This window comes from Paroedura picta, chromosome 7 (assembly GCF_049243985.1).
Source record: "Paroedura picta isolate Pp20150507F chromosome 7, Ppicta_v3.0, whole genome shotgun sequence".
Lineage (NCBI taxonomy): Eukaryota > Metazoa > Chordata > Lepidosauria > Squamata > Gekkonidae > Paroedura > Paroedura picta.
In genome coordinates this window covers 22,317,225-22,344,952 of record NC_135375.1, presented here as the reverse complement: position 1 = coordinate 22,344,952, position 27,728 = coordinate 22,317,225, and the positions used below count along the sequence as shown (strand labels likewise).

The 27,728-nt window shown below is 44.8% G+C and overlaps 2 protein-coding genes across 7 annotated transcripts in view; both read left to right on the top strand.

Moving 5' to 3' along the window:
- Nucleotides 1–5,478, top strand: part of LOC143842191 (complement component C6-like) — a 47,554-nt gene extending 42,076 nt beyond the window's left edge. The window contains exons 11-14 of one of the 3 annotated variants that reach the window (XM_077347044.1): nt 570–795; nt 2,058–2,229; nt 3,010–3,124; nt 4,611–5,478. In XM_077347044.1, coding sequence (XP_077203159.1) covers nt 570–795; nt 2,058–2,229; nt 3,010–3,082 — 471 coding nt within the window. In that variant the 3' untranslated portion in view covers nt 3,083–3,124; nt 4,611–5,478. The other 2 variants (XM_077347046.1, XM_077347045.1) reach the window with 2 other exon arrangements.
- A 4,190-nt stretch (nt 5,479–9,668) lies between these two features.
- C6 (complement C6) overlaps nt 9,669–27,728 on the top strand; it is a 31,523-nt gene continuing 13,463 nt past the window's right edge. Inside the window, exons 1-9 of one of the 4 annotated variants that reach the window (XM_077347039.1) lie at nt 9,669–9,824; nt 12,501–12,719; nt 13,774–13,930; nt 15,578–15,722; nt 18,835–18,976; nt 20,455–20,587; nt 22,354–22,554; nt 25,009–25,249; nt 26,807–26,929. In XM_077347039.1, coding sequence (XP_077203154.1) covers nt 12,577–12,719; nt 13,774–13,930; nt 15,578–15,722; nt 18,835–18,976; nt 20,455–20,587; nt 22,354–22,554; nt 25,009–25,249; nt 26,807–26,929 — 1,285 coding nt within the window. In that variant the 5' untranslated portion in view covers nt 9,669–9,824; nt 12,501–12,576. The remainder of the gene's footprint in view (nt 9,825–12,500; nt 12,720–13,773; nt 13,931–15,577; nt 15,723–18,834; nt 18,977–20,454; nt 20,588–22,353; nt 22,555–25,008; nt 25,250–26,806; nt 26,930–27,728) is intronic. The other 3 variants (XM_077347040.1, XM_077347041.1, XM_077347042.1) reach the window with 3 other exon arrangements.

Below are 27,728 nucleotides of genomic sequence, written 5' to 3'. Positions count from 1 at the left end.
AGACTAGCTGTAATTCCAGCTATCCCCTGGAGACTGGTAACCGTATATTTGCCATATATTTAATGTAGAATAATGGTGGAATCTGATTTAATCTGTTAATATAAAATTAATCTAAAGTGGGTTTGCAAACAAGACAAAGGTCTTTCTAACAACTAAGTCCATCTTTTATTTTTGGGAGCCAGTATGGCAGTGGTCCTCAACCTGCGGGCCACGGCCCGGTGCCGGGCCGCAAAGGCCATGGCGCCGGGCTGCGGCTCCCTCTCCCTGCCCCCCCTCCTGCAGTAAAATTCCCAGGCCGCAAGCTTGTGGCCCGGGAAGCTTCTTACTGCGGGAGGGCGGGGAGAGGGAATCAGGGCCAGGCCGCGCATTTGCGCATGTGCGACCCGTGTGGGCGTGGCCCGATGCACAGGCATGGCCCGCGGGTGCGGCCCGGTGCGCGGGCGCGGCCCGATGCTCTGCCGGTCCCCAGCCTCAGAAAGGTTGGGGACCACTGCAGTATGGCATAGGGCTGCCACCATGAAATATATATAATTGTATTCTCAGTCTCCTCATGTATGCTTGCTTTTTAGTTGGCCTCCATTTTAGATTTGGTGATGAACTTCCCATGCCCAGAGACGAAGCGCCGTAACCTCAGGAGAGCTTTTATTGAATACATGGAAAAATTTGATCCGTGTCAGTGTGCTCCATGTCCTAACAATGGCAGGCCTGTGGTTTCTGGGACAGAATGCCTCTGTGTGTGCCAGGCTGGAACCTATGGTGATAACTGTGAGATGCGGGCATCTGATTACAAATCAGGTACGTGCAGCAGAGATAAAAGTATTGTCACTCTAGCAATGCAATCTAGAGCAGGTGTGGCTCTCCAGATGTCCATGGAATACAATTACCGTGAGTCCCTGCCAACTTGTACCATCAGGGACTCATGGTAATGGTAGTCCATGGATATCTGGATAGCCACATTTTGGCCACCCCTGAGCTAGAGGATCCCACCACCCTTTTCGAGCCTGTGGCCACCTTTAGAATTCTGACAGTTTGTGGTGAGCACAATCACAAAATGGCTACCATAGGAATGGATCAAACCACAAAATGAAGGTGATGACAGCCAGAAGATGTCAGGGGATCTGACATCTGCATAGCTCTATTAGTAACTCTTTAATATATCAGACAGACACTGTTTAAAATGAACATTTAAAAAATAAATGTATCATTTGAAAATAATTTCTTGCATACACACAGCTTACCTTCCATCAGAAAGGAAAGAGCCCTGAGCTAAGGGAAAGATCCTTGCTGCCAAAAAGAAAAGACTTTTTAAAAACTTGCACAGCCAATCAGAATCCCTGCTGGACAAAACCCCTATCTAGCTCTGCCCACTTGACAACCACTGATTTAGAGTATTTTGAGGAGTGTTCTGATTTGTGAGGGATCACTGTACCTCCGCACATTTTAGTCAACCTAATTGGAAGAAGTATGGATTAGTGCTTGGTGGCAACTGGCAGCTCAGGGGGTGGGGGTGGGGAGCTGAGGCAGTCACTGGAGGGTGATGGGAACGCAAAGACTGATAGCTTTCTGAAGATGCCCACTTCTCTCCTAACCCCTGTTTTGACTGCATCCAAGGTTCTGACATAGTTCTGTCTTCATGGAATCATGGAGTTGGAAGGGGCCATATAAGCCATCTAGTCCCTTTAGATACCTTGTCTGCTCTTCATAAGAAACAAAAAAAGAGTCAACGTGGTTTGTGGACCTACTTGCCTCTGCAACCCTAGTATTCCTTGGTGGTCTCCCAACCAAATACTAAACATGGCTTAGCTTCCAAGGTCAGATGAGATCAGCCTAGCGTGGGATATCGAGGTCAGGGCCTTTACATTTACATGAAGCAAATAAAGAATTATTTCAGTCAAATAATGTAGTGTGATGTAGATACAGCCTCTGCAACCATGTTCTGCAAACACTTGGCTGTCAGTTATAATTCACAGTGTAAATGTCACCTGGTCATCTGTTATGTTATCATGAGCAAGGTGATTAATTTGGACCTATCTGTGGATTCTTTGGATCTGTTTCAGTGGCTGTGGATGGTCACTGGAGCTGTTGGTCTGCATGGAGTCCCTGTGATGCTTCTCAAAAGAGACGTCGCAGTCGAGCATGCAACAATCCCTCCCCACTTAATGGAGGGAAACCATGTGAAGGCGAACAGCAGCAAGAAGTGAAATGCTACTTCCCAGGATCTGCCAACAGGTAAGAGGCCATCTTGGGACCCTTGAGGTTGCCAGTACATTGAGCCATTTCCTGAAGACTTAGCTCTCCTGAACTACAAGACCTTGCTTCCTCAGTTGCAATTTTTAGTATGCTAGGAAAAGTTAAGGCAGCGGGGAAAGAGGAAGACCCAACATGAGATGGATTGACTCAGTCAAGGAAGCCATGGCCTTGTGTTTGCAAGTCCTGAGGCAGACTGCTAAGGACAGGACATTTTGGAGGACATAAATTCATAGGATCACCTTCAGCTGGAACTAACTTGACAGCAAATAACACACTTGCTAAATGCCATCAAGTGTTCTGACTTATGGTGACCCTATAAATTAACATCATCCTAAAGGTTTGGAGACCAAGAACCATGGGTTCCTTGCCAGAGCAAGTCTGTACTGTGGTAGGCATGCAGGGGTGGGCTTTGGGGACAGGGGCATCCAGGGCTGCCAGCAGGCCTCCTGTGAGTGTGGCAGGCCCCCACCAGTGGCAGGCATAGTTCTGCAGCCTTCGTGGCTCCCTCCTGTGCCCGCCCATCAAAGGGCATCCAGAACATATGCGCTGGCTGCCACACCTTAGATATGACTCTGCATGGTTGTGGTAGGCAATGTGGAGCTACTTTCCAAGCTGCTCTCTGCAACATTTTCCTGCTGAGGGGCACAATGCGGTTCCAGTTGAAAGTGTGATCCATAAAGGATCACTGATCCTGTCTCACAACAGTGGATCGAACAAGACAGTTACTCAATCCCCTTCCCTCTGATTGATTTCTTTTAGGGGAGACTTGTGTCTAATGGGCAATGAAGAACCCGAAAGTGAGAGTGAGGTGTTCATCGGCCATTCTGAATGAGGCTGCCTCAAACCAGTCCCGCCAGAACACGCATTCATCAGGGTGAGTGTTTTTGTTCATGCGGGATCTTGTTAACATGGCGTGGCCTAAATTTGGATGCTGGGCACAACATTGCTCTGCCAGATTGATGGCTCTTGTCCTATTTGTTCCTCCCTTTTGCTTCTCCAGACTAATGAGTCTCACTAGCTTCAAGACTACAAGACAGGCCTTTTCAACCTTTTGACCATGGAAGAGCCCTTGAAATATTTTTCAGGCTTCTAAGAGCTGCGGAACTGGACCAGAAGTGATGTCAGTTGGATGCCACCTCTTTGCCACATCTGAGGAGGACTAGGGGGGAGAGGAAGAAGTGGTGGTTTGAGACAGGAGTGGGCAGCCAGACTCCACCCACGTTCCCAAGCGTGGTAATCCTAGGGGAAGGGGAAGGACGGAGAGCCCCTTAGAGCCCTCACAGAGCCCCAGGGCATGCATAGAAACATAGATTTAAAAGAGACCTCAAGTGTCATCTACTCCAACCCCTTGCACAATGCAGGAAATTCATGACACCCACCTCCTACTATGTCCATGACTCCTGCTGTATCCTCAAAGGAAGGCAGAAAACCTACCCTGGGCCAATCTGTTCTGGAGTAAAATTCCTTCCTCACTCCAAAGCAGTGAGCTCTGGGCATGTAAGAAAAGGGCCAAGCCCTGACTCATCCCTTCATGCCCTCCCTCTCACAATCAGCATTGCTGTCAGGTGGCCATCTAACCTGTGCTTAAAAACCTCTAATGAATGAGAGTCCACCACCTCCTGAGGAAGGCTGTTCCCTTGAAGAAACGCTGTGTCAGGAAGTTCTTCCTAATATTTAGTAAATAACTTTTTGGATTTAATGTCCACCTGTTAGCTCTCGTCTGACTTTGTTGGGCAATGGAAACAATAATCTCTCTAGATGTTAGGTGTCATCATGAAATGGAAAGTCCATATTCAGGTTCGTGTGTCACTGTCAACAACACTTTTCCACATTTTTACAGGGGACAAACTGGTCAGTCTCTACACCAAAAGAATAAATGGACACATTACAAATATTCTGAAATGTGGGTGGGGCTTCAGTGTCCAGGTGTTGTTCCCAGTTTCAGAAAATCCCCATTCTCCAGCAGAAAGAACATTAAAGGGAGACTCCAGTATAAGCCTACTGGATTAGACCTTATCAAGTGTTCTGATACCATTTGGCAAAGGCTGAACAAGGACTTGGGATAATCCTTAAAAGAAAGAAACTGAAGAAGAGTGGGTGCTCCAGTGCCTACAAGCAAAACCAGGAATGAAATCCCAGAAATTGCCCAGGAATTGCCCAAGATGCAGAAAATATTAATTTAGTGCTAGCATTTGAGGTTTCTGTCTCCTCTGTATCTCCTTTAAGTATCTTTTTAAAAACTTTTAAAAATATCTCCAAAAAGCTTGCTTATTCTGAAATAAAATAAAGCTTTTAAATCCTGTTCTGGTTTTTAGCACTTCCTTTCAGTGAATGAACCCTTTCCGAATATTTCATTTCAGAGTTAAAAGAACCATTACGCTGCTGGAGAAGATGCTGAAGTTGAGTGTTTGAGCGGGTATAACCTGGTGGGTTATCCGTTCCTTCGCTGCCTGCCAGATCAAACATGGGCCCACCAGCTTGTAGAATGCAGTGAAAGAACCAGAAGAACATTTGCAATTAAGCTGAGAATTGCCAGTGGAAAGTGACTGACAATGTCGGATGCATATATATTTGTTGATATGGCTTGAATAGAAAAAACCTGAAACGTTAAGCCATAAGACTGTGAATAGCCTCTACATCTTGTCTGGCCTCAACCAGAGCCAGGGCTTTCTCCATCCTGGCTCCCACTCGGTGGAATGTTCTTCCAGAAGAGATCAAGGCCCTGCAGGAGCTAGTATAGTCCAGCAGGGCCTGCAAAATGCAACTCTTTTTTTGGTTGAGTTTGGTTTTTGGTTGAGGCCAATGAGCCAATACCATCAACTGGGGCCTCCTAGAACCCACCCCCACCAGATACATCACAACACAAGGTGACCCCAAGTCCGGTCACCTCATGAAGTGACAGTTTTGTGCGGTTATATAGTTAACAGTTAACTCCTTGAGGCTCACCTGGTGCCTACATTGCTTAACCAGGAAAAACATTTGTGTTATCCAGGTTTTAAATTGAAGGGAATGGTCCTATAATGTTATTGTGGCCTAGAAACTGTTACTTTAATATGTCTGTGGCCTGTTTTTGTGGTCTCTTTTATGGTGAATTTGACTTTTAATGTGGATTTAAACATTGATCTTATTATATTTTGTATCACAAATACTTTATATAGCAAAGTTACCTATGGCAGGTTCCTGGAGGGGCTGCATCATTTCCCCCTGAAATAAATTAATTGTACGAATCCCAATGGATCAAGATGCCAATTTTCAAAAAATGTTGTTTAACATATATATAACATTATGAAGGTTTTTTTTCACATGCAGAAAACATGTTATGGTACCCTTTATCCTGCCCTTTAAAGATTCTTAAGGATGTGCCACTGGCAACCAAGATCATGATAATTCATACTAGAGTATTCGCCATACCTACAGATTGGTGAGAAAGGTGGGCAGTGAAGAAAGATGACAGCAAAAAAGTGGATTCATTTGAAATACGGCCTTAACTGGGGATGCACGGTATTCTTGTGGGCAACGCCTATCCTGAATTGAGACCCCTTACCTGTGAGAAAGATAACAAGAATAGTCACTTATGGCTTTGAAATTTGGATGGTGAAAAAATTGGACAAGAGAAGAACTGATTCCTTTAAACTCTGGTGTTGGAGAAGGCTTCTGTGAGTTCCGTGGACAGCAAAAGTCACAAACAGGGAAATACTACAACACATAAAATCTGAAATATCATTGGTAGGCAAAAGCACAAAACTGCAGCTCACTTACTTTGGCCATATCATGCAATCCAGCTCGATGGAGACAGCAATTATGCCAGGATTGGTCAGTGGAAAAAGGAAACCAGGTTGACAAAGTGCATGGTGGGTGAATGCAATAGGGATGGATATTGGCTAGAACATTGCATGGCTGATCATGGCCACAGCTGTGCCATGAGATTGCCAACTTTCCGGCTGCCACAGACCACTGCGCAGCAGTTGGGGGAGAGGGCGGCCCGGGCCCCCGCGCGTGCGCACGTGCGGCAGCCCCAGAGCAAACACTCTGTATCAACAGAGGCATCACATCAGAATCACAAGATGTCACAGTCCCACTGTATACCGCATTGTGCAGACCCCACCTGCTGTACTGTGTGCAGTTCTGGAGGCCTCCCTTCAAAAAGAACGTGGACAAAATTGAGAGGGTGCAAAGAAGAGCGACAAGGGGCTAGAGACCAAGCCCTACCAGGAAAGGCTGAGGGACTTGGAAATGTTCAGCCTGGAGAAGAGTGAGTTCTACACCAGCCCATTTATCAGGGTCCACTTCTTCAATCATAGAATCATACAGTCAGAAAGGGCCATCTAGTCCAATCTCTTCTCAATGCAGGATTAGCCTAAAGCATCCAGGATGACTAGCTGTCCAGCTGCTGCTAAAAAAACTGCCAATAAGGGGGAGCTCACCACCTTTTTTGGCATCCAATTCCACTGCTGAACTACTTTTATGGTGAAAACTTTTTTCCTGATATCTAGATGTAGTTTAAAGCCATTACTGCGTGTCCTGTCCTCTGCTGCCAACGGGAACCTTTCCCTGCCCTCCTCCAAGTGACAATCTTTCAAATGCTTAAAGAAAGCAACCACGTCCGCTCTCAGCTTCCTCTTCTCCCTTCTACAATCACTTTGAAGGCCCTCCTCTTTCATTGTCCGGGGCTCTCTCTCAAGCTTTCCTTCTTGACACCCCTTGGCTGGGAGGCAGCTCTGCCAGCACATTCCTCATGATGCTATTCCCCCGTTTCTACCTCTCGCTTTGTTGCTCTTCCGGTATGATTGAAGTGGGCATGCTCAGAATGTGCCTGTGCTCACTGGTTTGATAAATTGTATTGAACGCTGTGATCGTCATTGGCGCTTTGCTTGGGATTTTTCCACCTTCTGTGGCCTAAGGGCTATCTATGTTTTGCACCAGTTTCCAACTTATCTCTAGGGATTTTAGTTAAATTCAGCCTTGAGGGAAAATAATGCAGCCTCAACAGGTATTTCGACACCACTTCCACTGACAGCCTGAGCGATCTTTGCTGTTGCATATTTGATGGTGCCTAAAACCAATTCATAGACAAGGGTTGCCAAAGGCCAAAAGTAGAGACAGATTTCTAGTTCTGTGACGGAAGGAACGCCTCGTCAGGGGTGGGGCGGATCTTGAATTTGGGGAAATGGAACAGGGGGATTGTAAAAAATAATCTCTTTCTCCCGCTTCCAGTGTTTCAGGCCCCAAACTGGTGTCTTCCTGTCTGCTATTTGGGGATCTACTAAAATATTTCCCATGTCATCCACTTTGGCCCCAGTTCAAAATAATAGTCCCAGTCGCTGAACTCTGCAGCAAGTTCAAGTATGGCTAACCAAGTAAACAAGACTGAACGATGCTGGCTTGTGTATGTCTCTTCTCATTGCTTCTGTTATCTGGCTAAACATGGTATTTGTTCCTTGGCAAGTACAACTCCAAGACTCTGTATGTGCTGGATACAGCTTCAGAAAGTGCCCTTACAAAGCCCAGCTCTCAATATTTGGCAAAACAGGGCTTGGGGAACCATTCCTTCCATTTCTTGCAGTCCAGCCCCTGTCCCAGCGACTCTAACATGAAGTGGGCTATAGAATGGGCCTAAATCTCCAGCCATAGCATCCAGGATACATGCTACGACTGGGGAAAATGCTCAGGTACGTATGGCTCCCAAATCCTGCTGATTCTCTGATGGTGAGCCGGTGCCTTGAACCATATCTCATGTCATCATTCAACCTGGAGGAAATTAATTAAACAGTGAGATTAGCCATTGTGGTACAGATTCTTCCAAGTGTACCCTGAGTAATCCAAATTTTTCTGCACACATGACACCCTATCAGAAATGCACTTTATGCAAGCAGCTCTGATGGAAAGGGAAGTGTTTTGATGAAGAATTTATCGTCTCGGCAATGAATAAATCTCCATGGGGCTATTTGTACAACCATCATTGTGCAATAGGGGGGAAACATTCACATTTTCTTCCCGTAAGGTTGTGAAATGTTTGGCTGGCAGGCAGCCCACAACAGTCTGCCAGGAAAGGGGAGGAAGGCTGTTTAGTGAGCCGAGGTCAGGAGGAGGATGGAGAGTAAATGAAGTTTCTTCAAGACTCCAAAGTTTTGTGTTTTATTTCCCAAGCCGAGGACAACTGATTTGGAACACAGGGCATGTCCTCTTCAGATGCTCACTTTATGTGGGAGTACAAAATAAAATCATGGCCCCCCTCTTGCCCCAGATTCCCGGTGACTCTGAGGAAGGGTCTCTCCGGGGGAGTCTCCTCTCCGGGGGAAATACTGAGGTCACCAAACAAATAGCTAAATACTGTGCCATAGCATGCAAATTACAACAAAATGTGCTATTGGAAATTTGCCTTCGGTAATCCTGACATGTTTTTATGGTTCTATAATGTTTAAAATGTTTGATTTTAAGGTGTTTTTATTGTTGGACATTGGTACACTACCATGATTTGTTGATTATGGTTTTGAAAATGGTGTGAGTTTTGTAGCTGACTTGGAGCTGAATTTTGAATAAATCCTCATGATGTTTCATTTGTGACCCATCAGCTCTATAGCTCATCCAGTGCTGGGACATGGCATTGCCTTTGTATCTCTTTGTTGATATGTATATCAAATGTATTTTAATACAGCACTGCGGCCAGATAAAACAAATAGCAAGAAAAAACATTTCAGAGTAGAAAATTGCATAATCAGGGAGCCAGTACAAAATTTAAAGATATGTATATACATACATACATACATACATACATACATACATACATACATAAGATTTAAGTCCAGTAGCACTAAAGCAGGCTTTCTCAACCAGGTTTTCATTACCCTGGGTCATTACTAAGCATCAAGGAGGAGAAATGACCTTTTGAATTACAAGTGAAAATGGCCCCTTACCAAAGCATCCAACTAGAATTGTAGGAAATGGTAGCCCAAGGGAGTCCTATAGGTGCCAGCTCCCCCTCCCCAAGCTTTGGGAAATTGACTGGCTGCAGAAAAGAGGACCACACAGTAGGACTGTGAAGTTCCAAGTGGGGCCTGAATATCTCAAGGATTAGAGTTGATCTACAGATTGCAGTGATCAGGTCCCCTGGAGAATATGGCAGCTTTGGGGTTATGTTAAGCGAGACAGATCCTACATGTATTATGACAGTTGCCTCAGTCGCTGGCAGGGGCTCATGGGAATTGTAGTCCATGGACATCTGGAGGACCACAGGTTGACTACCCCTGCCTTAAAGTTTTCTTTGGACTTCACATGATTGTATGTCCCACTCAGGAACAAAAACAGTGGTCTATTATCCTGAGCCGCATGGGCTCTGCATTCACCACCTTGTGTCATCTTGGCTCAAATGTCAGTCTCGGTCTTGTTAAATCTTAACTAGTACAAACAAACCTCTGATCACAAAGCCTAAATATACCTCTTCCATTATTTGCTGCCTAAAATGTTTGCTCTCAGTGCTGAGCTTGTTAGGAGCAGACAAAGTGAATGCAGGCGCTAGAGAACACATTTTCTCCTCCATATTTTCAAGAGAAGCTGGTGTCTTGTGATCCAGCAAGGTAAGTCTGGTTTTTTTACATATAGCTAGACTAGACTAGAAGAGCCTCTTGTGGTGCGGAGTGGTAAGGCAGCAGACATGCTGTCTGAAGCTCTGTCCATGAGGCTGGGAGTTCAATCCCAACAGCCGGCTCAAGGTTGACTCAGCCCTCCATCCTTCCGAGGTCAGTAAAATGAGTACCCAGCTTGCTGGGGGATAAACGGTACTGACTGGGGAAGGCACTGGCAAATCACCCCATATTGAGTCTGCCATGAAAATGCTAGAGGGCGTCACCCCAAGGGTCAGACATGACCCGGTGCTTGCACAGGGGATACCTTTACCTTTAGACTAGACTAGACAGATAATTGGTGGGATCCAGGCAAAGTTTTCCACTAACAAAAAAACCCTTCTGTCAGTGTAACAGACTGGGTGACAAAGAGGGGCCCTCAGGAATGGCACAAGAGATAGATCAGAGGGTCTGCAGCTGGAAGGGGAACCAACTACAGCAGAACAGAGAAGAGAAAGGGGAACACAGAAGAATCTGAGCTGTCCACCTTACTGGCTCTCTTGCCCCTGATTGCAGTGCTGGTGCACTTTGTGCAAAGAGGTATTACGCATCCTTCACTTCCAACACAGCCACAAAAGAGGGATGACCGCCTGTTTCCTGTTTCTCTTCTGATATTTTAATCAATGGCAGATGCAGGGAGGGAGCGGGTTCTCGGCTGGACCTTATGCAGAGTGCCATAACCATGATAGCTAGTAAGCCACCAGTAGACCTGAAAATGTTAAATCTTTTTATAATGCTATCTAAGGAATCTGTCCCCACCACACGATGTGTGACTGAAATCCTTAAGCTAATTACAAAATCTGAGACTTTCCTCTTATGGGTCTATAACAAACCACCGATCAGCTTCATTGATCAGCACAGAGTCCCAGTTCAAGTATTATGGGGGAGGTCACACACAGGTGATTAAGAATGCTATAATGGTTTACTAGACCTCTCCCCATCATCTGCCCTGAGCTATATTGTAGTCTGCCCTGTGCTACAAGGAGGGGTGGGAAATAAGAATTATCACCATCACCATCATCATATTTTCCTTCTAAAAATGCTCATGCCAACATCTCAGCCTTTTCTCCTCTTCTGTAACAAGAGTTGGAGGAAACTGGTCCAACCACTTAGGGGCACACCAGGGTTGCAAGCTCTGAATTGGAAAACACCTGGAGATTTGGAGGGGTGGAGCCTGAGGGGGGTGGGGTTTGGGAAGGTGAGGGACTTCAAAGGGACATAAGACCATAAAGCCCACCTTCAAAGGGCCCCTTTCCCCAGGTAGAACTGATCTCTGTTCTCTTATCTCCTGGAAATCAGTTGTAATCGCAGGAGGTTTCCAACCAACACCTGGTCTTTAGCAGCCCTAGGGCACACCCAAGTCCAAATATTTAGCAAGCACCCCTTCTGTAGAAATTCTCTAGAAATACCCTAAAGCTAGTCATGAAACAGATGTCCCTCCCCCGGCTGTCTGAGCTGATATTCTGAAGTTTGCCACTTTCTAGCATTAAGGCTTCATTTAGCCACCATCCATTTAGCGATGGATAGACTTAATCCTCCACAAATTTGTCTAATCCCTTTTTAAAAGCCATTTAAATGCAGCCTCAGAACATTGAGGCACAAAGGCTATGAGCCATCGGCAGACTTATTCCCCCATGTCTCTGTCAAATCCTTTTTAAAGCAATTAATGCTAGTGGTCATCATTTAACACATTTGGAAGTGAATTTCATTATAGTTGTTTTGGTTGAAGTAAGTGTAGAAAGCTCACTGGATATATGTGCATACATGCATCAGTACTTTTTTTTTTTTTTTGCCTTCAAGTTGAAGCCAACTTATGGCAAGCACCTGTAGGTTTTCCAAGGCAAGAGACATTCAGAGGTCTCTTGCCTGCCTCTGCATAGCAACCCTGGATTTCTGTGGAGGTCTCCCATCCAAGAACTAACCAAGGATGACCTGCACAAGTTCTGAGACTTCACAAGACTGGGCTAGCCTGGACTATTAGGGTTAGGGCAATCAGCTCTTAGTCATACCACACCAGGGGTAGTCAAACTGCGGACCTCCAGATGTCCATGGACTACAATTCCCAGGAGCCCCTGCCAGCGAATGCTGGCAGGGGCTCCTGGGAATTGTAGTCCATGGACATCTGGAGGGCCGCAGTTTGACTACCCCTGTACCACACTCTGCTTCTGATCAAAAGTAAGCCATACACTAGCATGTATTGGTTGGAATAGACCTGGAGACTTTGGGAGTGCAGCCAAGAGTGGGCAGGATTTGAGGCAGGGAGGGTCCTCAGTGGAGTATAATGCTATGGAGTCCACCCTCCAAAGCAGCCATTTCATCCAGGGGAAATGACCTCTTCAGTCTGGAGATGAGCTATAATCCTAGGGGATCCCCAGGTCCCACCTGGGGACTGACATCCGTACCCTACACTCATGACCTGAAGAAGTGCATCTGAAGAAGTGTGCTTGCACATGAAAGCTTATACCTTGAATAAAACTCTGTTGGTCTTAAAAGTGCCATGGGACTCAGATTTTGTTCTGCAGCTTCAGACCAACCTGACTACCTACCTGAATCTATAAGAATCAAAATTAACAGTCCAGTGGTCAACCTATAGATCTTCTCCCTGCTGCATAGACCTTTTTGTTCTTACAGAAAAGGAAATCACTTCCTACTGGTCAGCAAGAATCATACCAGCCTCCATCTTTCCCCAGCTCAGCTCTTTTGAATCATGAGAAGAACCACATGGGTGTTGCTTGTCCTACTGAGTGCTGGAATCCAGGAAAGTTCAGGGTGCTTCTGTGATCATTATCCATGGAGTTCCTGGTCCAGCTGCTCGAAGACTTGCAATTATGGCACTCAAAGCAGATCGAGGTTGGTATGAGTCAGTTCTCTCTCTCAATAGTGATCATCTTGAAGACAAATAGGGGACATTTTTGCTTGATTGCAGACAAATTGCCACCTCCTACTGGCTGATGATCCCTGGCCCAAAGGAAGCTCACTTGACCTCAACCAGAGCTTTCTTTGTCCAGGCCTCAACCTGGTGGAATGAGCTCCCAGAGGAGATCAGGGCCCTGACGGATCTAGAACAATTCTGCGGGACCTGCAAAAGGGAGCTCCTCCACCAGATCGCCTAGAACTAAAATCTTCCACTGAGCCCCTGATCCTCCCTCCCATGAAATTCAATGCCAATCAAGGGTCTGTTTGTATGTTACGGTTGTAAACGTACTGCTCCCACTGTATATTATTGTTCGATTTGGAAATCGAGTTCAGTGTAGACAGCAGGGATTTATTTGAGCTGGGAGTGGATAAAAGGCCCCATGCAGACGACGCCCTGGAATGATCTTCAGTTTGGCCTGGACAAAGGTTTTTCTAGCAAGGGAGGAAGGGCCAGCATGTTTATTTATTTATAGTTATTTATATTTTAACTTGTATTGTTTTCTAATTGCTTGAGGTCATCCCATTCATTCTGTTTCCCCTTGACATGCATTGCCCTGTATTCTGATATTCCTTCTGTACCAGGCTACTACTGATTTTAACTATTGTAAGCCACCTTGAACCAAGAGGAAAGGCGGGATAATACATTGTGTAAATAAATAAATAACTATTCCACAAACAGAATAATTTCCAACTATAGAGCACAAGCTTCATGCCTTCCCTTCCAATGCTGCCTCAAAACATCTCCCCAAAACACGTTTTCCAAGAACGACATTTTAAGAGGCATTTTGAGATGTGGCCAGAAGAGTTGAGAAAGTTGCATACAGAAGTGCGCCCACCAAAATGCAACTTTGGCACCATTACTATATTTTTTTTGCATTGCCAAAGGAGGCGGAGCAATGAAATGGAATGTTTTCACCTCTCTGTAGTTGTATCCATCTTCATAGGAAAATACTGTAAGAATACTAACATTCATACCTTCCCTTTGCAGAAGCAGGGACTTCAATGACTATTATTTCAAGCATTCTTGTGGCACTCTGTGTACATGGAGTGAATTTCGGGCATGTAACCAGCAGGCGTGCCCTGTCAACTGCCAGCTCAGTGACTGGGAACCCTGGTCAGAGTGTGATCCCTGTGTCAAAAAACAAGTAAGCAAAGATATCACATGGGATCGGGTAAGGAGGAAATCAGGGCCTTTCTCAATGTTTTTATAGTTCAGAAACCCCTGAAATGTTCCTCAGGCTTTCAGAAACCCCAGAAGTGGTGTGATCATGCAGAATATGGTTGGGAAGCACAGCTGTGTACATGCTCACCAGGGTCCCTCCCCTTCCCACCCCCTCCTGGACCATCATTGGCCACTTTGGGAGGGGTGGCTGGGTCAATGGGATCATATGTGGTCATATCACCTGATAAATGTTTAACAAATCTAAAAATATATTTAAAATTAATTAGCTCCCACCCTCTTAGTTATGAGCCTCTTGTGGCGCAGAGTGGTAAGTGGTAAGCCGTCTGAAAGCTTGGCCCATGAGGCTGGGAGTTCAATCCCAGCAGCCGGCTCAAGGTTGACTCAGCCTTCCATCCTTCCGAGGTCGGTAAAATGAGTACCCAGCTTGCTGGGGGGTAAACGGTGATGACTGGGGAAGGCACTGGCAAACCACCCCGTATTGAGTCTGCCATGAAAACGCCAGAGGGCGTCACCCCAAGGGTCAGACATGACTCGGTGCTTGCACAGGGGATACCTTTACCTTTACCTTTTAGCTCCCACCCATTCAGGAAACCCTTCCAGGGACATCAAGAAACCCCAGAGTTTCATGAAACCTTGCTCGAGAAAGCTTTGGATAAGGCAATGTAACTTCTAAGAAGCCTGAATTAAGATAACAGATTGGGTTTTCCTCAAAGGCAACTCAGTTTTCTGCAGAGAAGTAAGTTCAGTTATTCAGTGTAACTCTGGACAGGTAAAACGTTGCATTATGTAGTTTATATTGTTGAATCACAAGAGAGAATTGGGATAAATGCCCAACTTTCCGTTGCAATTCATGCGATGGTCCTCTGCATGGCCTGCAAGACAGAGTTCCTCCTGTAATTTTGGTGGACTCTTCCATCAAGGCTTTTGATTTTTATGCCAAGGGCATTCGTTTGCTGCGTGCTGAGTTTTTAAGAAGATTTTATTGAAATTACAGTTTTGCTATCGTTATTATAATGTTGTTAACTACCTCAAGCTCCATTCTGGGAGAAGGGCTGGATAGAGTGGGGAAAAAATGAAGAAAACTGTGGCTTGGGTGGAGTCAAGGGAGGGTGGGATTTAGGGAGGGGAAGGACCCCTGGATGGAGATTGTCATAGAATCTGTCCTCTATGGCAGCCTTTTCAGAAGCCTGACATTCTGTAGAGATCGGTTCCCCTGGCAGCTTCAGCGGATGGAGTCCATGGTATTAAAATCCACTGAGGCTCTTCCCCATGCCCCACCCTCGCCAGACTTGGCTCCAAGTTTCCAGGAATTTCCCAACCCAGAGTTGGCAACCTTACTCGTTACAGCTGTGTCATTTGCCTGTGATTCTGGGGGTTGCATGCACATTTTGGGCAATGTTAACAAGATGAACGAGTGTCAAGAAAGCTGATCACTTTCTGTAATACCACAGAGCCATTTTCTCCAAGGGAACTGGTCTTTGTAGTCTGGAGATCAATTGTAATTTCAGGAGACCTTCAGGTCCCCCCTGGATTTTGATAGCCCTCCAAGAAACCCATGATCAGGAGGACCCAAGGATGCACATGTGGTTTTACCTGTTCTCTGTTCCAGATTAGGGTCAGGTCTCTGCTGCGCCCATCTCAGTTTGGAGGACAAACCTGCACCGAACAGATGCAAGATTCCCGGAAGTGCTTCCCCACAAAATTATGTAACATAGAGGAAATTAACTGTGAGGATAAATTCCAATGTGAAAATGGTAATTTCTGCTTTATAATCTCTACATAGGGGGAGCAATTGCTTCCTTTGCATTTTGTAACCAGCTGATTGCAAGTTTATCTTCACTGTCTCAAGTTCTCCGTACAGTTTTTCACTTGTTGTAGGCTCATGGCAAATGGGCAGTAATGGTGATAAAGATTTTTGTGGGTCTCTATATCATTTAACATAACCTCTCTTCTGAAAGGGGATTTCAGCTAGCAATCTCATGGCCCAAGCTGATGCATGTTTACTCAGAAGTCAGACTTGCTGAATTCTGTTGGCAGAGTTTTAATAGGTAAAGAGGGAGAAAGAACCACACGGCTTAAAAGAATAAAATTGTTTTATTTAGAAGAGAAACAACTTTGTATAAAAAGAGAGAGAGGGAACCTAACTAACTGGGTGTTCTTTGTTAATTCAGTCTGTACTGTCTGTTCTGGAGGCAAGCGGGGAGGAAGTGTGCTTGAAGAAGCAGGAAGTCTCCAACTGAACCAAAGGACAAAGGAGGAGACTCTTTGAAAAAAAATATCAGGAAGTCCCTAATCTAACTATGCTAAATGCACATCTCCTCTGATGCCCCCTGCAGGATATTATTCATATACTGCTGAAGTATGCACACTACAGATCTCACATATTCTAATGAATTTTGTGGGCCTTACTCTAAGGAAAGGCATATACATTTTAGCCCAGTACACCCTCACATTCTTGGATATTGCACAGTTGTACTGCAAAAATCATTCACACTGGAATTTTTCTATTTGGCTATGACAACTCAGGGCCATTTCGCACGGCTTCAAAATAGCACAATGGTTGCTAATTGGAAACGCTACTAATTTGCCATAACCCACGACGTCGTAGACAATCTGCAACAATCCTGAAACCAATCAGCAAAAAGCGCTTCGTTGTGGCGCTTTCAGGGGAATCCAGAAAAGTGGATTCACCCTCCGGATAGCGATACACTCCTGCAACCAATCTGCAACAATAGCGATAAAGACCTGTGCGTTACCATTGTTGTGGGTTCTTCATAGTCCCTCCTCCTGAGCCTGTCCTCCAAACTTCCGGCGAAGCGATTGCCATTTTTTTTCCCCCGAGCGAGTGGAGATCAACTCACCGGCGAGCCTCCGTTTAGCCAGTGAGGCTTCCCAGGCTGCAGTCCCTCCTCAGAGCAGTTTAGTCACTAAGCACAAGAAGCCCGCAGAAGCCCGTTTGCTGATGTATTTTCCCTTTATTTTTCACACTGTTTCGGCTGAAAATCGCGCCCGTGGGGGGGGGGATTTTTTTTTTCCACTCGGAGGCAGCATGGCCACAATCAAATGACAGCTCAAACAGAGGCTTCCCCGGCTTCAGTCCCTCCCCTTCAGTCACTAAGTGACCTTCAGTTTCACACATTCCATTCAGCCGAAAATCGGGCCGTGAGAGGGGGGGGATTTTTTTTTTTTCACTCGGAGCCAGCGTGTTAACGATCAAACAATCAAACGGAGCCAGCGTGTTAACGATCAAACAAACGGCAGCTCAAACACCCCAGGCAGCTGGATGGGTCTCTCCATTGCAACGAATCTACTCAGATTCGTTACAATGGGTGTGTTTTTTTTTTTTTAAAACCTTTCTTAAAGGGAAAGGGGCTGTTTGGGAGCATGCTAACGGCTGCCCATTGGCTGCTTGACGGCCAGGGGCGGGACGAGCTTGGCAATAGCGCTTCCTTTCTAGCGATTTCTGCCGAGACCGGAAGCTTGTGGGAAACGCTAAAAAACGCAACTGATTCCACTACAAAGCCAGGTATGCAAAACGACGAATTCCACTATTTTAAATGGCGATTTTTCATTCAGTGACCAATTTGCAACAAAGATCCCCGTGCGAAATGGCCCTCAGTTATATTGATAGCACAATATCCAATAATACAATATCCAATAAGGTGTGGATCCTGAGGCAAAAGTCAGTGTGGATAACAGCCTTTTTAAAAGGGCTCAAAATATATGTGTTCATTCATTCATTCATTAAGGAAATTTGCATGCTGCTTTGGGCAGTTCACAACAATAAAATAAAACCAACAAGTGATTCACTAAGACAGATCACATCATGAAATCAGCAAATAAAACTGCCAGCACAATAGAATAAATAAAAAAAAAACCAAATCAATTAAGACCTGCTAATGAAAACTAGCCCAGCTATTAAATCCAGCCAACTTGGTGTCGTGTTCAAGAGTGCTGGCCTGTCATCTGGAGAACTGGCTTTGATTCTCCACTCCTCCTCCACATGCAACCAGCTGGGTGACCTTGGGCCAGTTCTCTCAGAGCCTTCTCAGACTCACCTACCTCACAGGGTGTCCGTTGTGGGGAAAGGAAGGGGAGGCGATTTTAAGCCATTTTGAGACTCCTTCAGGAAGTAAAAAACGAGGTACAAAAACCAGTTTGTCTTCTCTTCTTGAAAGTTCCCAGGCATAAAAGCACATACAATAGTCTAAAATGCCATTAATCCATTAGGCCTCCAGCTGCAGTAGACCATAAAACAATCAGAAAGGACTCTTTAGCCAGAAACCTAGATAAAGAAAAATGTTTCAGCCTGGGTCCTAAAAGAAACTAAAGCAGGTGCCGGGTGAGCCTGGAGGGGAAGCATTCCAAAGGCAGAATGCCACCACTGAAAAAGTTCTACCTGGTCCCTCCCCCTCCCCCCTATCTCTGCAAGGAGCAGCCTGGCAAGGATAAGGTTGACAGGTTTGGCCTGGCAACTAGTTGAGAGTCCAAGGAATGGGGACATGGGGGGAGAGCCGTGGTTTCAGTTACTGGCAAAAGGGATCTTGTACTGTTTGGTCGACTCTGTTCCTCTGTCTCCGGGCAGCTGCTATTCCCAGCTGAATGAGAAGTCAGGCCCTGAAACTATCCAGAACTGCTTTAAATTCTTCCTTGTGCTGTTCTTTTCTTTATTGCCCTTTCATTGCAGAGTCCCCTTTTGCTGCTTTTACAGCCAAAACCTTTCCTATGCCAGATTGATGTAAGACCCTTCATCACCCTGCTGCATTCCTTCCACTAGCCACAAATGTGTTTTGAATAATGTCATGGAGACTACAGATTCATAGCAGGTCTGAAGCACTTCATGCTGTTCTTCCGTCTTCAAAATAGGACGCTGTGTTGCCAATACACTGGAATGTAACGGAGAAAATGATTGTGGAGACAATTCCGATGAAAAGGATTGCGGGAGGATCAGGCCCGTGTGTAACAGACCAGCCGAGAGCCTGCCCAGCATTCAGCTTGCAGGCCTTGGGTACATTTGTATTCTGTTTCCCTTGGAGTTCACAAGATTAGCTATGTAATGGCGGTAGGGTTGGGAAATAACTCGAGACTTTGGGGGTGGAGCCAGGAGTGGGCGGGATTTGGGGCAGGGAGGGATCTCAGTGGAGGATAATGCTATGGACTCCATCCTCCAAGGAAGACATTTTCTCCAGGGGAACTGGTCTCTGTCGCCTGGAGATGACCTATAATTCCAGGGGATCCCCAGGTCCCACCTGGGGACTGGCTTCCGTAAATGGTGGTGACCCTCCTTAGGAGATGTTTGCAGAGTTTAAATATGCAAAGAGGAACAGAGCACTGGCTACATAAAGAACAGTTTTATTTAGATGAGAAACAACTTTGTGAATAAGAGAGGAGTCCTAACTGTCTAACTAGCTAACTTCAAATGGGTAGCCGTGTTGGTCTGAAGTAGCACAAGAGAATCAGAGTCCAGTAGCTAACTAACTACTAGCTAACTGTTCTTTCATTCTGGAGGCAAGCAGGGAGGAAGTATGCTCAAAGGAGCAGGAAGTCTCCATTTGAGAGGGAGACTATTTGAAAAATATCAGGAAATTCCTAATCTAACTATTCTAAATACACATTTCCTCCAATGCCCCCTTTTAGGATATTCTGTTCAATTGTGCACATTGCAGAGCTTGTATATTCCAACAGAAGGGATAGTACATTTAAGCTTTTTAAAAATTATTACCAATACACAGCCAGCTGGTGCCAGCTCAAGATGTTTTGTTACCTTTGGCATCACCACTGTCTCACCTTCTCCTTTAGGAGCCTAAGCCATTTGTCCTTCTTGTACAGCACCCAATTCTCCAAGATTTCTCCAATATTCACAAGATTCTTTGCTCTCACAAGAGTTTGCCCTTCACTTTGGCTCTATGTCAGGCCCGCTAATTACTGTGGTGGGCTAGGCAACCAAAATGGCGGCCAAAACCTCATGGGAGGAAGCAAGAGGTTGTGGAATTCCATAGCACATGTGTTGTTTTGAAATAGGTATGGGTAGAAGAGGATAAGGCATCCTCTGGGACAAAGAGGGAAGGGGAAAAGATGGGCAGGTGGGACAGGTGGTGGGTGTTTCATCTGTGCCAGCAAATTCACCACTTGAAGCTTACACTAGATGAGATGTTGATCCAAGAGTCAGGTTTCTCCATGAGTTTCTCCTGATCCGCATTCCCCCACAGCTCCATGTCAGCTATAGGGGAACTTATTTCTCCCAAGTGCTACAAAGTCCAATTAGGATCAGCACCCTGGGTAGGGAAGAAGAGTCTTGAGCTTCTCCATGTACCAGTACCTCAGCCCAAAACAGACCCCTGAAAGACAGTTTTTTAAATTGTCCCCTCTGGGGAGTTTTGCACTTGTATTCAGTACATGCAAAGCCTGGGATAAATCACAGCAGCCTTATTTATATCTGGAAAGGATCAATACCACCCAAATCTTTAACTGTAACCTGCCTTCCAGATATCATCTAATGGCTGGAGAAACACGAGGGGAAGTCCTGGATTATTCCTTCAACGGAGGGACCTGTGTCGTGGTGAAGAATGAAGGGAACAGATTTCGTGTTCCCGCCAACCTGGAGACTGTCAGTTTTCAGGTAACTGATGATGTCTATAGCAACCTTACTGGCCGGTGAGCCAATCCAGGGCTGGCTTGGAATAGACAGGTAACATGACGATGGTGCGGCCCAAGGTTCCCTGCCTGCCAGTGGCCGTTCCAGCTAACTTGGCAGTCGTTTATTTTTCTTGACAGGAACAAAAATATGGCATGTACAGCCACATACCAAATGTTTTTCATTTAGCTGTTTTGGGTGTAGGGAAGCCAGTACCCCAGTGGGACTCGGGGATTCCCTGGTTTAACAATGCCTCTCCAGGCAACAGAGATCTGTTTCTCTGGAGAAAATGGCTGCTTTTGGGGGTGGACTCCATAGCATTGTACTCTCCTGAGGTACCTCCCCACCGCAAATCTCACCCATTCCTGGCTCTACCCTCAAAGTCTCCAAGTCTTAACCCAGAGCTGGCAACCATATTTGGGTAATGAGGTAAAAAGGGGGATTTAAGGAGGCTTACAATGGAAGAAAAATTCCATTCTTTTGCTAATTGTCCTTCTCTGGACCTCTACTTCCCTCACCCCTGTCTCTTGGCTTCCCCTCTCCTCTGCTCCCCAGTTGTGGCTTGGCTATCCTTCCTTGCTTTTGGTTCCTCCTCAAAATTCACCTTGTCACAGCCAAATTCTGGTTCACCTCACACTCATTTCCTCTGCTGCCATTTCTGCTCTGTATCTACTTGGTTTTGCCTGTGGGCCTCTGCTGGAACCAGTAAACAACATGTTGTGCTTCCCAGCTACTGATATTTGCAGACAGAGACTAGACAGAAGAGCATCTTCCCTATTATTTAAATACCCCCTGGAGAAAATGAAGGCAAACCATATGGCATTATATCCCATTGAAGTCCCTTCCCTCCCCAAACCCCACCATCTGCTTGCTCTCCCCCCAAAGTCTCCAGTTTCCCCCCAACCCAGAGCTGGCAGCCCTAAACTCACTGTCACAAAGGACAATATTTTAATACTTAATTTTGCATTCCTTAATACCTGGATTTCTAAATTTCATTTTATTTCATGTATAGTTTGCTTTTCTTGGCTGAGCAATAAGAACCACGTAATTCAATAGACCTGCATTAACATTAATGCATTAAAGTATTAGAACCGAAATGGCTATAGAAATTAACGTGTACTCTTAATTCTCAATTCCAGCAATTAAATGGCCTCCCTAATCAAATCTCTACAGCTTTTTCTGGATCACTGTGTGAATTAAGCCCAATGAAAGCCTGCTGCCCTGCTCTTCCGTGAGTGCAGCAATCAACAAGGATCCAGCTTTTAACCTGAAGACCATTATTGCCAATGCTCTGACATTTAAAGATGGGGACTTAAAAATCACACACTGAACTCCAGTGTCTCTTGTTTTAGCAATAAAGTATTGGATAGTTTTTGAACTGTGTTCCAAGAAATATTGATGATCCACACACACATTGTCATAATTATTCCTTGTATTTATTACCCACCTTTTCTCTTTGGACTTCTCAAGTTCCTCAAATGTGAAAAAACAACATACATCTACAATATACTTAGATGGGAAGATCCCTCCTACCTCCTGCAGTCAACTAACAAAGGTGTGCTAGATGTTACAGTGGGACTTGAGTGGGCCCATTGATCTTGCTAACCCTGCCTCAATAGGCTTATATATTTTTTTCTCCTGGAGACAAAGTTTTCATTTTGTTTGAGAACAATATTTGAGGCCAGCGGTACCTTTAAGACCAAAGAAGTTTAATTTCCCACACATGACTTTGATACTCTGTTTGTTGCTAGGTAAAAAATGAAGAAGATGATTTGAGAACACATTACTATACAGACTTAAAACCCTTCGTGTATGGTCACGCAGAAAGTGGGCGTTCCGAGGGACAGGGAAGAACGACTTCTGGAATCCCATATTTCTGGGGGAAGAGAGAAAACAGAGAATCTGCATCATCTTCTGCCTTCCGTGAAGCCATCAAAGCATCCCATAAAATGGTAAGGTTGCATAGCCCGCTGTGTAGAACTAGGATATATTATTACAATGACCTGAAGGGTAAGCAATGAATGGCTTGGAGGAATTCAGAGCTACAAACCACCAGCTACAGCAGGAGGAAGAAGAAGAAGAGTTGGTTCTTATATGCCGCTTTTCCCTACCCGAAGGAGGCTCAAAGCGGCTTACAGTCGCCTTCCCATTCCTCTCCCCACAACAGACACCCTGTGGGGTGGGTGAGGCTGAGAGAGCGCTGATATCACTGCCCGGTCAGAACAGCTTTATCAGTGCCATGACGAGCCCAAGGTCACCCAGCTGGCTGCATGTGGGGGAGTGCAGAATCGAACCTGGCATGCTAGATTAGAAGTCCGCACTCCTAACCACTACACCAAACTGGCTGGAACAATTATGTACTGAACCATAATGTACACTACATTATGTACACCCGCTAGTAGTGTGTGTGTGTGGGGGGGGGAGTTGGGTTTTACTGATTTTCCGCCATGTTGGTAATGTTTTATGTCTTTTAGTGGGGTTTTTAATGGGGATTTTAAGACACTGTAAGGGAGTGGCGGGAAATAAATCGAATAAGAATAAGAATAAGAATAAGAATAAGAATAAGAATAAGAATAAGAATAAGAATAAGAATAAGAATAAGAATAAGAATAAGAATAACAATAACAATAACAATAACAATAACAATAACAATAACAATAATAATAATGCTGTGCTGCATGGAATATATCCATGTGAGGTATTCATAGTACAGACATTTTTTAATGCATGGCTGCTGGGGGGGCTCCATTTGGGCCCTGGTTAGAGCTCTAATACCAATACAAAGTTAATTTTTATCAGGATGACATCATGTTATTATTTTACATCCACTAGTGAGTATTCACCAGGGCATTAGATAAGAACCTGCTGCATACCTGACTACCTTTGCTGTATGTCCTCCTGCACTGCAGCAGTAGAAGACAATAGGGGTTCTTCTTCCAGGAGGATGAGCCATGTTGTGATTAATGTCACCAGCTCCAGATTGGGGAATACCTGTAGATTTGATGGGGTGGAAAATTTATGGTCCTCCTACCCTACCCCTTCTCTCTTGGCTGTACCTGAATGTCCCTTCCTTTTATGAATGGTTCATATGGGTTTTCCTATACAGTGCCATCTTCTGCTTCATCTAGGGCAGCTTTTCTCAATTTATTTACCATTGAGAAACCCTTGAAACATTTTTTAGGCTTCAAGAAACCCCAGGAGTGGCACGATCATGACGAATATGGTTGGGAAGCATGGTGTGTACATGCTCAAATGGGTCTCTTCCCGTTTCCACCCCCTCCATGCTCATCATGGGCCATTTGTAGGGGGAGGGAGTCAAAATGGACTTATATGGTCATATCACGCAAGAAATGTTAAACATTTTTTTTAGTGAATTAATTCCCAGCCATTTGGAAAACCCTTCCAGGGCCTTCAAGAAACCCCAGGGTTTCACGAAACCCTGGTTGAGAAAGCCTGATCTAGGGGTATGGGGAGAGGGTTTAGGATTGCCAACCTCCTGGTAGGGCCCTGAGTTCTCCTGGAATTACAGCAGATCTCCAGCCCCCAAGCATCAGTTCCCCTGGAAAAAACTCCTGCTTTTGTGGGTCAAATGTGCAAGATCTGTAATGTGCATAATTCAATATAATATGAAGAATATCAGGGGGCATCAGAATAGATGTGTAGCTAGCTTATTTAGATCAGGAATTTCCTGCTATTATTCATATAGTCTCCTCTTATGACCTGGGCCCATTCTGCACATGTTAGATAATGCAAATTCAATGCACTTTGGAAGTTGATTTTCCTGGTCTGCACAGGACAATCCAGCTGTAAAAGAGCATTATCCAATGTGTGCAGAATGGTCCCAGGTTGGCTCAATTGGAATCTACCTGCTCCTTTGAACACTCTTCTTCCATGATTGCATCCAGATAAATACAACAGTAGTCTTACTTCCAAAGTTGTTTCTGTTCATAATAACACTATTTTATCCTGTAAAAAAGAGGACCAAAGCACCAACTGCTTACAGGATAAAATAGTTTTATTATGAACAGAAACAACTTTGGAAGTAAGAGAGGAGACACGACCTAACTGACTTACTGCTGTATTCATCTGAATTAAGTCAGGGAGGAAGAGTCCAAACCCTGATTAATCCCCACAGGGGAGATGAAGAACACAAGGTGGTTTCATGAAGGACTTGTTTTTTCATTGCTGTACAGTTTTACTATTAATTGTATCATTTTAATATATTGTTAACCGCTCCAAGTCATCAGGGATGGGTGTTATATATAAATAAATATTTATTTTATTTAAAATATCAATGACCATGACTACTTCTTCTTCTTCTTCTTCTTCTTCTTCTTCTTCTTCTTCTTCTTCTTCTTCTTCTTCTTCTTCTTCTTCTTCTTCTTCTTCTTCTTCTTCTTCTTCAGAGCTCCAACTTTATTAGGATCCACAAAGTGGTTGCAGTGTCAAACTTCACAGCAAAAACATCTGACTTGCAGCTCTCTGGCGTGTTCTTAAAGGCCCTCAACAGCCTGCCTCTGGAGTACAACTATGCCCTCTACAGCCGGATATTTGACGATTTTGGGACTCATTACTACACGTCTGGGTCATTGGGGGGGAAATACGATCTCCTTTATCAGTTTAATGAAGAAGAAACAAAAAGTTCAGGTTTGTCTGTATATGCCAGACTAGAACTGCCCCCAAATTCTGGGTATTTCTGTACCGTGAAGTTTTGTAATTAGCTTTAAAAAATCAGAGTTGAACAAATTGGTAGCAAATAAGGTTATCAGTTTTGATAGGCCATGTCATTAGTCCTCCATAGTAAGCTGCAGAATACTCCTATTGCTAGGAATAAGGGATTGTTATTTCCATTGTACCTCTTGTGGGAGCATCTTAGGAACTGCTATTGTCACATTTGAGGTGCACGTCCTAAGCAGAGTACATTGACTTCAGTGAGTTTAGAAGAGTTTTAATCTGTTTAGCAAATGGACTGACCTTTGGTCAGGCCTGACCTGTCAGGACCATATTATGCACTTATTTGAAAGCATAAGAAAACTTAATTGGCTATGCTTACCTTTTATTTCAAGACCAAACATTGTTATTTATTTTTTAAGCAAGAGGTTCTTCTGTTCCTGAAAGGAACACAGAGCTGAATACATCTAATCAGTGCCTCATCATTTGGAGCCCAAACCTACTTAGCTTGTGACCCCACTCAATGTCATGAACAGTGATAAGTTTCAAAAGGAGTGGAAGGTGAAATTTGCAGAACACTAACTGGATAATGCAGAAATGTCTTGGGTGAGAGAGGGTGACAAAATATTTGTGGCCCAGGGAAGCAAGTGAGTTGTCATGGGGGAGGGGACTAGCAGGACACCTATCTAACTGAGAAAAGGTAGTGGAAAGGGGCCCTTGGTGGCTCTCATAGAATCATAGAGTTGGAAGAGAGCTCCTGGACCATCTAGTCCAACCCCCTGCACTATGCAGGACACTCATATCCCTATCACTCATCCACTGTAACCTGCCACCCCCTTGAACCTTCACGGAATCAGCCTCTCCGTCCGATGGCTATCCAGCCTCTGTTTAAAAATTTCCAAAGATGGAGAACCCACCAACCCCCAAGGAAGCCTGTTCCACTGAGAAACCACTCTAACTCTCAGGAACTTCTTCCGGATGTTTAGTTGGAATTTCTTTTGAATTAATTTCATCCCTGGCTTTACGGAAAAGGTGCAAAACAGGGACTGAATCCATTTAAAAACAATGCCCAGCTTGACTGCTGAAATTATTCAAAGCCAACGGTAAGTGCAGAAAGGGCCAATGTGACTTTAAAAGACCCATGGTCTCTCTAGGGAGACTATCTCTAGCCCTCCATCTGCATTGTCAGCTGTCACAGCTATGTGGTGGTAGAAAATGTCTGGGAAAATATATGTAGGGGAGGGAATCAATGTTGCCCTGATGTCATGAGGTCACTTCCTGGATTTGCCGGAAGTGACATCATGCTGACATCAAAAGGGTAAGTCTCTGCCCCCTGTGATCTCCCACTTGTTTCCAGTCACAGACCGGCAAGCCTAAGTCTGACTGAACATAGGGCATCTTCATGTGTACATGGTCATGTGACATATTAGGAAAAAAAGACTGGTCAGGATCAGATGCTACACTTCTTGTCATGTTGGAAGAGCCAGTTTTTGCTGATAAATATTTTTTGCTTTTGTGCCTTTTTGTGTCTAGGGTTAACAGAGAAACAAAGGGAAGAGTGTGTGCGGACAGAAACATATAAGTATACGTTCTTCTTTCCTTCAAAACGAGTGACATATCACTGCTCTAGCAGTCGGATGACAGAGCGCTACGAAGGTAACTGTTGCATTTCGGCGTATCTCAGATTCTGCTTTAACCGTTCCCAAATCCTGTTGCTCTTAGCATTGTTATAGAGAGGTGAATTTCTTTGTCCAAAATTCATTCTTTTAGTTCATCAGTGATTTCTCTTATTCTATTCCCACCTCCACCCCAAGTTTAAAGGATGGATTTCTCTTTCATTTCTATGTGGTAAGAAGTCAGAGGGCTCTCCTGTGACTTAAACCTTTGCAGTTGTTATATGTTCCACAACGTGAGGAGGGGGTGCTCCAGCAGGAGGACCGAAAGAGCTGAGAAGTTATGGTTTGCCTCTGAGCATCGACAGAGTGAAATTCTGGACTTTTGCAGAGCCTTCCTCCCTTCCGCTCTTCTCTTCGATTTTCTCTTTTATCAAAACTGAATTGAGAACTGACTCCAAATCCTTAAAAAGAGGGGATGAAATGATGTGTTGGATTTCAGAGGGAAATTGGGTGAAGATGCTGGCTGGACTCATCCCCCACTTCTACATGGTGTGGAACCTCCCTCACAAGGTCAAAGTGGTAGGGAAAGTCTAGACATGCAGTGGAATGAGAAGGCAGAATACAAAATTGTGAGAACAGACTGTACCATTTTAAACTATAAGTGAGAACACTGCATTGGAATGTTCTTCCACATTATTTGAAAAATCTTATCCACAATTACAAATTAGCACAACATAAAGATACCAGATGAGCCTCTTGTGGCGCAGAGTGGAAAGGCAGCCGTCTGAAAGCTTTGCCCATGAGGCTGGGGGTTCAATCCCAGCAGCCAGCTCAAGGTT